The sequence below is a fragment of the Humulus lupulus genome, chromosome 3 (genome assembly GCF_963169125.1).
Source record: "Humulus lupulus chromosome 3, drHumLupu1.1, whole genome shotgun sequence".
Lineage (NCBI taxonomy): Eukaryota > Viridiplantae > Streptophyta > Magnoliopsida > Rosales > Cannabaceae > Humulus > Humulus lupulus.
The window spans coordinates 284,242,239-284,251,934 of record NC_084795.1 but is presented as its reverse complement, the minus strand read 5'-3'; the positions used below and the strand labels follow the sequence as shown (position 1 = coordinate 284,251,934).

The 9,696-nt window shown below is 39.2% G+C and overlaps 1 protein-coding gene across 1 annotated transcript in view; it reads right to left on the bottom strand.

Annotated features, from left to right (window-relative positions):
- The window catches only part of LOC133824854 (ribosomal lysine N-methyltransferase 3-like), a 48,626-nt gene extending 39,142 nt beyond the window's left edge, over window positions 1-9,484 (bottom strand). Inside the window, exon 1 of the mRNA XM_062257860.1 lies at window positions 8,996-9,484. Within this exon, the coding sequence (XP_062113844.1) occupies window positions 8,996-9,409 (414 nt within the window). The 5' untranslated portion in view covers window positions 9,410-9,484. The remainder of the gene's footprint in view (window positions 1-8,995) is intronic.
- Between the last annotated feature and the right edge of the window lie 212 nt (window positions 9,485-9,696).

Sequence of the window (9,696 nt, the reverse complement as noted above, 5' to 3'; positions counted from 1 at the left end):
CCAAATTCGAATTATATATTGAAACTTGGATAGAATGAAAGGTCTGTGATATATAAAGATCAAAAGAGATGAGCTGAGTATTATTCATAGGCAAAGAAATACAAGATGAGTTCTTACAATCAACTTCATAACATAATCCTAAGGACTTGAACAAACTCACTCAACACCAACAAAATATATATATATATATATATAATCAAAGAGTGAGGACATTTTGTTGATTGTCTTCGTTTACTACTTTTGTGAGCCAAAAGAATAAGATGACATTCTGTTGAGCAGGATCAAAACCACAGTATAAAGCTCTGCAAAACTTGTCAAGAATTCGAAAAGCTGCAGCATTTACCAGTTGGTAAGTAGTCTTTAGAAAAAAAATGATCCAAAATACGAACAAGAGCCAGCCAAGAAGAGGGAGGAGCATGCACAGTAGCAGTATGGCAGTCAGAGTTCCAGGCAAGAGGCTCACTTTTCTTACATCATCATCATCATCTTGGTCTTGAGGATCTTGGTCTTGGGCAGCAGTTTCTTTGGACCAAGCCAAAACATAGAGTAACAAAGCGACCAAAACTGTTGGCATGATCCTATTGTGTTTTACGAAAGGGGAAGAGCTTTCTGATTGAAACTTCATTTGGACTAAGGTAGCCATCATGGTTATGCTGAAGACAATCATCTTGTGATACGACATTTTCTGTTCTCTCCCAAAATGGCAAAACATCAAGAGACTTTAATAACTAGATGAAGAAGAGTTAGTTAATTTATAATATTAAATAAAAGATGAGTTTCCGGCAAGTATTAAATAAATAAAAAGTTTGTTAAAGACATGATTGGGACATAGCCGCACTTACGGAAATCAGCTATGTATTAAATCTTTTCAGCAACCTTAACCTGGGCCCAGTCCAAATAAAGACATGATTGGAATAGACCCGCGGTAGGTAGCGCGAAAGCAGCTACCGCGGTAGCGGTAGCGGTAGCGCGGTAATCAGCCATGAATTAAAAAGTTTCCAGCAAGTATTAAAGTCTTTCTTTCCGGCAACCTGGGCCCAGTCCAAATAAACTAAAGTCCAAATAAAAAGTCACGCAATATAATGATATTATAAATTATAAATTCTTGCTGGTTTACTATATACTCTGGTTTTGATCCTGCTCAACAAAGTGTAGTAAACGAAGACAATCAACAAAATGTCCTCACTGTTTGATTATATATATATATATATACTTTTTGTTGGTGTTGAGTGAGTTTGTTCAAGTCCTTAGGATTATGTTATGAAGTTGATTGTTAGAACTCAGCTGTGCTGAGCTCGTGTTTCTTTGCCTATGAATAATACTCAGCTCATCTCTTTTGATCTTTATATATCACAGACCTTTCATTCTATCCAAGTTTCAATATATAATTCGAATTTAGTGCCTCTACAAAAAAAACTTGATATTTAGTCACAACTTTTTAGTGACAACTAAAAAATACTTGTCACTAAATATACTTATAGTCATAATTTGTGACAAATTATACTTTAGTCCCAACAAATTATTTGTGGCAATAATTAAAAATTTTAAATCTATAATTTTTAAAAGATTACAATATTTTGTTGTTACTAAAGTATATTTAGTTGCAATCAATAAATTTTTATGACTAATTGATATTTAAGTTACTACTCTAATTTATTATGACTGAGAATTTTCTTTTTGTCACATCTGTTTCTACATTTATGACTAATTTTTTTTAAATAAAATAAAATATATATTTATAAATAAAACAGTAAATAAAATAGAACAATATGTTTGACCCAATATAACGATTGTCTTATAGCTGAGTCATGAGGTCATCAAAATAAAAAACATGTATAAATATATATTCAAAATAGTGTCAAATTGGATGACCACTCTTCGATCTTTTTGCTCACGTGTATTAAATAAAACTAAGTTCAACAAGTAGGGCATGCATATAATATTAAAAGTTTATACAAAAACAACTAAAATGAAAAGAAAAAAAATTGAAGAATACGTCAGCAAGTTCTGTTAATAAATGGGTCTGTACAAGAAAACTGTTTGATTGGTACGGAATGTAATAATAAAGGTGAGAAGAATCTAAAAGTCTTTATATGTTTAGTTTAAATTTTGAGAATAAGAATGTATAGGGTATTCGATATAGAAAGGATATTGTCCCCTCGTATTTTGACTTTTCTTACATACATTATAGTTGAGAAATATGATTGGGTGAGAATATTTGAGTGTGTACACATATATACTTTATATATTATTGCTCAAGAAACATCAATAAAAGAGTGTACACATATATACAAAAGAAAGATTTTGTACAACTACTAGCCTAGAAAATAAAGGACTAAAATAAATATACATTAATAAACACAATAATAGTTAATTAGTCTTAACAGCCCCCCTCAAGCTCATTGGTCTGGGAAGTACAGTGAGCTTGGACCTTAGTGACAGAAATCGTAGAGCAGGTAAAGGCTTGGTTAAGGCATCCGCAATCTCCTGAATGGAAGGTGTGTGACGAATAGTGAGACGTTTGGCAGCAACTTTTTCACGGACAAAATGAAAGTCCAACTCAACATGCTTAGTTCTAGAGTGCAAAACAGGATTGGAACTCAGATAAGTAGCACCAATATTGTCGCAGAGTAGTACAGGAGGCGAAGACAATGGGTACTGCAAGTCAGAAAAGAGAGCCTGCAACCACAATAGTTCAGCAGTGCCATTGGCAAGACTCCGATATTCCGATTCCGTGCTGGACCGAGAGACAACCCGTTGCTTACTAGAAGACCAAGAGACCAAATTCAGTCCATGAAAAATACAGAAGGCACTTGTGTTGCGCCTATCATCCGGGAAGGAGGCCCAATCAGCATCTGTATAACATAGCACACTAGAATCTGTCGAGGATTGATAGTGAAGGCCATAATCAATAGTACCCAACAAATAACGTAGTATTCGCTTGACCGCAAGCCAGTGGACATCAGTGGGCGAATGCATAAATTGGCAGGCCTTATTGACCGAGAAGGCAATATCAGGACGCGTCAAAGTGCAGTACTGCAAGGCACCAACAATGGACCGATATTGAGAGCCATCAACAAGAGGCACCCCGGATGAAATGGATAAACTCTGAGAGGAAGACATAGGAGTGGCCACCTGTTTAGAATCCAACATTTGAGCACGGGCAAGAAGGTCCATGATGTACTTGGACTGACTAAGATGAAGACCAGTAGGAGTGTGCTGAACCTCAACACCCAAGAAATAGTGCAGATCACCAAGATCTTTAATAGCAAACTCACGACCCAAAGTGGTAAGCAAGGCTGAGATATGAGAGGCATTTGGGCCAGCAACGATAATATCATCAACGTAAATAAGTACAACTATATAACAGCCAGGTTTGGAAAGAACAAACATAGAAGAGTCGGAGTGAGAGCTAAGAAAACCTTTTGCCAACAAAGAAGAACTCAGTTTAGTATACCAGGCACGAGGTGACTGCTTCAATCCATAGATAGATTTGTCCAATTTACAACACAAAATCAGGGTGTGTAGAGTCAATGAAACCCGGTGGCTGAGACATAAAAACAGCTTCGGTCAACTCACCATGAAGAAAGGCATTTTGCACATCTAATTGGCGAAGACACCGACTATGTTGTACAGCCAAAGAAAGAATGATGCGGATTGTAGTAGGCTTTACAACCGGGCTAAAGGTTTCAAAATAATCGAGGCCCTCCGTTTAACTATATCCCTTGGCAATCAAACGAGCCTTGTTTCGATCAACCTCACCATTTGGCTTAAGTTTCAACTTATATACCCACTTGCAACCAATAACATGAGAGGCTTCACTGGCAGGAACCAAATGCCAAGTCTGATTTTTATGTAAAGAAGCAATTTCAGCTCTCATAGCATGTAACCACACCTCAGATTTAGCAGCCTCACGATAGGAAGTGGGTTCAGGAGGAGAGGCAACATATACACTCAGTAACAAGCGAGGTTTACGAATGCCAGCTTTAGCTCTTGTCACCATAGGATGCAAATTGGAGGGGAAGGGAGCTGGAGGTGGCAGAGCAGCCAAGGACTCACTTGGCGGAGGCGAATTAGGGAGACAAGAAGGGGTGGGAGGGATAGAAGGTGAGGAGGAAGAAGAGGCAGAAAGAGATGAAGTGATAGAAGGAGGGGACGAAGAAACAGAAGGAAAACGAGCAAGAGGAAAAGGGATAGGGGGCACGGATGAAGGTATAGAAAAGGAGGGAATAGAGGAAGAGGAAGGAGAAGAAGGGAAAGAGTACTCATTGAAAATCACATGACGGGAAACATAGACACGACCAGTAGCACGATGGAGGCACAAATAGCCTTTGTGCTGAGAACTATAGCCGATGAAGACACATTCCAAGCTACGAAACTGAAGCTTGTTTTGATTATAGGGGCGTAAGAAGGGAAAGGAAGCACACACAAATACACACAGCTCGGAATATGAAGGATGCTTACCATACAAGGTAAGATAAGGGGAAGAAAAGGACAACACAGAATTGGGCAGTCTATTTATCAGATAAACAGCAGTGTGAAAGGCATGGTTCCAAAAAGTAAGAGGGAGAGAAGAGTGAGCAATCATGGCAAGCCCGAGTTCAACAACATGGCGATGTTTACGCTCGACACGTCCATTCTGAGCGGAAGTATGTGGACAAGAGAGACAATGAATAATCCCCAAACTCTGTAAAACTTTGCTTAAAAAGAGAAATTCCCCACCCAGTCGGATTGGACCATTTTAATCTTACGAGAAAACTGTGTATCAACCATCTTATGAAAATGTAAAAAACTATTGTAAGCATCATCTTTTGAACGCAAAGCATAATACCAAGTAAAACGAGTATGATCATCAACAATGAGCAAAAAATAATTAAACCCATCAATAGAGGTAACAGGGGAAGCACCCCATAAATCCATGTGTATTAAATCAAAAGGAGCAGTAGCTCTTGAGTTTGACAAATGAAATGGTAATCGATGACTCTTGGCCATTTGACATGAAGAACAAAATGGAGCAGAGCTCAACTTTGGTTTTGCAAGGTTACATATATCTAAAACTTTGTTAACAATAGTAAAAGAGGGATGGCCCAAACGTTGATGCCAAATAGAAGAGTCGGATGTGCGTGTGAGAAAGAGCTGTGGAGACGAGGCATGAGTAGAAGAGACTGGAAGGACGGGCTGGGTAGACACACGATATAGACCACGGTCAAGTAGACCCTGAAGGAGAACTTTCTTGGTGACCCGATCCTTCACAAGGAAACAATGAGGATAAAATTCAACGTAAGCAGAATTGTCACGACACAGTTTAGTAACACTTATGAGACTATGAGAAAGAGAAGGAGCACGAAGAACATTAGATAGAACAACAGAAGAACCAGCAGAAAGTAAGCGTGTATGACCAATATGAGAAATAGGCAATTGCTTACCATCACCAACAGTCACTTGCTCAGAGCCAGGATAAGGAGAAGCAAGGTCCATCATGTTGAAATCTGGTGTGAAATGGTGAGTGGCACCAGAGTCCATATACCAAGAAGCATCCAAAGACGCGTTAGCAGGAGGAGTAGAGGAAGCATCGGTATAGTTGGTAGGCAGAGAATAAGATTCAGAAGATGGAAGATATGTGTTTAGATTGGTGGGAGAATGGGAAGGGTGATAAGAGAAATTGGCTCTATGATAACAGACAAGTGCAGTATGACCCATTTTACCACAAATCTGACATTGGTTACGAGAGGGAGTTGAGGAGGAGAAGGGACGCCAAGGACCCACAGGTCCAGGAGGCTTACCCAGAACACTAGAAGAATGAGAAGGAGGAGAGGGCTTGGGGACAGGAAAGGAGTTTTGGGGATAGGATCTGGGTGAAGAAAAGGGGTTGGGAGGAGATGATTTGTGTGGATAAAAGGGACGCTTGGGTCGATTGGCGTGGGCCAAATTTGCTTGAGTGAGATCCAAAGTGTCAACAGCATTCTGGGACTGAATCATAGCATCAAAACTTATGAGCAGACTGTGTATAGTAGCAAGAGATGGTTGATCCGTTCGCATCTTCAGTGATGTAACAAAGGGATTGTAGTCTCGGCCAAGCCCACCGAGAAGGGCAATTATGTGGTCATTACGAGAAACGGGTTCACCGATAGCAGCAAGACTATTGCAAATAGTCTTTAGTTTCTGAATGTACGCAATGATGGTGAGGTTGTTCTTCTTCAAACTCTGCAGGGCCATTCGAAGTTCACTAAGGCGAGACATAGTGACAGCCTCAAAGTATTCGGCCAGAGCAGTCCAAATTTCAGCTGCAGTAGTATAAGAGACAATCTGGGCAAGCATATTATCTTATAAGGAAGCATAGATCCAGGACATAAGGAGGCGATTATATCGTTGCCACAAGGTGTAGGCGGGATTGACCAAGTGGTTCGTGGGTGGGTCAAGAAACTTCTTCGGAGCAACTACGGTGCCGTCGAGATACTCATCCAATCTTTGCGCAATGACCACATGCAAGAGTTGATTCTTCCAGATCATGTAATTATCGAAATCCAATTTCACTGCAAGAGAGTGATTGAGAGAGGGGAAGGTAAACTGAGAAGTTGTAGAACCAGCTGGGGAAGACAGAGAAGGTGGAGCAATAACAGTAGGAATGGAAGACCCAGTGCCAGAATTGGGTGTCTGTTCATTTGCCATTGAAGGATCGACTGAAGCTCTGATACCAAGTTGAGAAATATGATTGGGAGAGAATATTTGAGAGAATTCTATTTCTATATATTATTGCTCAAGAAACATCAATGAAACAGTGTACACATATATACAAAAGAAAGGGTTTGTACAACTACTAGCCTATACACGTGTAAGCTCAATACAGAAGTACTAGAAAATAAAGGACTAAAATAAATATACATTAATAAACACAGTAATAGTTAATTAGTCTTAACAATTATCATCATCTTCTTCTGCTTTTCTTACGTTATCATCATATTCTTCTGCTTTTCTTACATTGTCGTTATCTTGTTGTTGATGAATCTTGTTGATACTTCTAGTGATGGTGATAGATACTTCAAAGACATTTTGTTTTTATTCTACATGACATGTCATTTGGAAGACTTTTCTTTTTTGTTTTTTAAGGTTGTACTTTGTTTAAGGGAAAGGAATTGAATGAAATGCTTTTTTATTCCATAGAATTGTTTGATTGGTAATTTGAAAAAAAAAAAAAAGAAGATTTTTCAATAGAATTGTCACTACACATTTTGATGAAATTGTTATTACACTCAAATTTGGTGAAAAAACTATTCTATTCTATCATTTACATTATTATATTATTAAACAAATATATTTTTATATTAATTACATTATGACCCTTTATTTATTTTAATAATATTTTTATTATATTTGAAATAAGTCATTCTTTCATATATATATTATATAATATTTTTTTAATAAAATGTGATAATAAAGTTATATATACATTCTTAATGGTAATATATTGATTAGTGGTGAAAAATATACATTTATTGATTTTAATGGTCAAAATAAATTAAGTTTTAATTAATATTTTCAAAGAAGTAATATGATTTATTTTACAAATAAAAATATGTGATTATGATTTAATTTATTTTGTTTTGTAGGATTTAATTGATATTTTTGGCACTTGAAAAAAAAAACCAAATAAAATTAAAGAAACAAAGAAAATGTGGCAATTTTTGAACCACAAGGCACAATCCGAAGGCCCAAGCCCAGCAAAATCTATTTTTTTCTCCTTGCCCAGCCACCAAGTGTCATTGTCCAAGTGCGCCAAGCGTCCTCTGCCAGCCAACCGCCAGCCGCCACCTGGGGAGCCCCTGTCGCGCCACCTGTCCGCCTACTTCAGCATCACCAAGCCCACCACCAACCCAATATACCCATCAACTCTCCTAGCCTCCTTTTCCCTTCTCCAAGCCATTGACCCAGTCAACGTAACACTCCAGCCAGCCACCTGTCCAAGCCATCTTCACATTGAAGTTTCGTCCAACCCGTGGCTTCCATTCCTGCGGCCCAATGTAAACCATCAGCCCATTTGCCTCCTCCAGCAGCTGAAAGCTCCCTCCAAAGGCCCAACGCAGCTGAGGCCCAACTCGCCTCAACCCAGCCGCCCACGTGGCGCCTCCCCATTGGCTGGGAATAGGTCAAAACCCACATCTGCCACCAGCCACCTTCAACTCATATTGTGTGAGTATTGGGCCTTGCAAAATTACCATTTTGAGCTTTAAAGCTCATCTTTTTTTGTGCTTTTGAAAAATGGCATTTTGACCATATACCAAAATAGCTAGGTTAATATTTATAATAAGTGTTAACCGAGATTTTCGGCAACTATATTAATAACTATTATTTAATGAGAATTATAATGAAAGCAGAAGATTAACACGAGGGTTTTACGTGGTTGGGGCGTTAACTAGCCTTAGTCCACGAGTCTATATTATTAGAGCTTGAAGAAGTTTTTACAATAGAATGTCCCTCTATATTTTGACAGAGTCACTGTATCTTCGGTGAAGAGAGAGATTTTACAGTGTTCAGTAGCTTGTATTTATAGGCTTATGGGAACACCGGATCTGGGTCGAGTACGACCCGGGCCCACCAGAGAAATGGATACTCTTGGCCTTCTTAGCGGAGGCCCAATACAAAAAGTTACAACGCACACGAATTCCAGACCAGCTAAGGCCCAATAAGTTGACTCAAGAACTATATCTCACTCGACAAAACGGTGCTTTTGGTATGGACATTTCGAGTTACGAGGCAGATTTAGGGGACAAGACCAGTAAGAGTACTTGGTAGCGCAGACCTGAAACAACGGCGTGCAATCCCGAGGTGGCATTTTCTGTTATGTAAGTTAATTTACATAACAGAGCTGTATATTTGTATAATTCCAAAGCCAACATCAACCCATCACAGATAATCCTCTGTAAAAGCCAATATATATATAATGTGTGTGTGTGTGATATACATACACTTACAGATATAAATGTCTAAAAAAACACACCTTGTGGAGCTCGGTACCGCAGAGGAAGCTATCAACTTCTTGTGGAGTCCAAACCAACGGCAAGCACTCTTGGTAAGGCATGGCATTGAGATAAGGGGCCCAAGGGGAGCGCAGGCCGAGGCTCCTTTCGTACATGATAGCCACTGAGAGAGCGAGAGTGCCATCGAAAGAGGAAGCTTCGATGAGGTCTCGGGCGCCAGTGGTCCGGACGGTGAGACAGGCGAGCTTGGGAATGGTGGCCACCACGTCACCTTCGGTGAGATCGCAGAGCGCTCTGACGGAGATGCCTTGAAGAGGGGAGTCGCAGAGCTGGAGGGCGTCGCTGCAGTCGACCCCTTGGGACTTCATCCACCGCTTGAATGCCCGAACTCGTCTGCTGCTGCTGCTAGGGGTAGTGGTGGTAGTGGCGGCCATTGACGATCGCTAAGTCTAACAAAGCAGGTTTTTGCTATGAATATGAAAATGACCATTGCTGTCGTTTTTCGTTGTTTACTGTCGTTTAATAAGCATTTAGTTTTTGTCGTTGTTTCTCATGTGATGTCGTAATACCATATTAGTGGATATAACCCATTTGTGTCAGTGTGTTAATTTTTATATGACTTGGGTTCTTAAAATTATTTTCTAGTTCATAAAAAAATATATATTAACTTCTGAGTAACTAGGATAAGCTTACATAATCTATTATCATAAATCAATCTCAG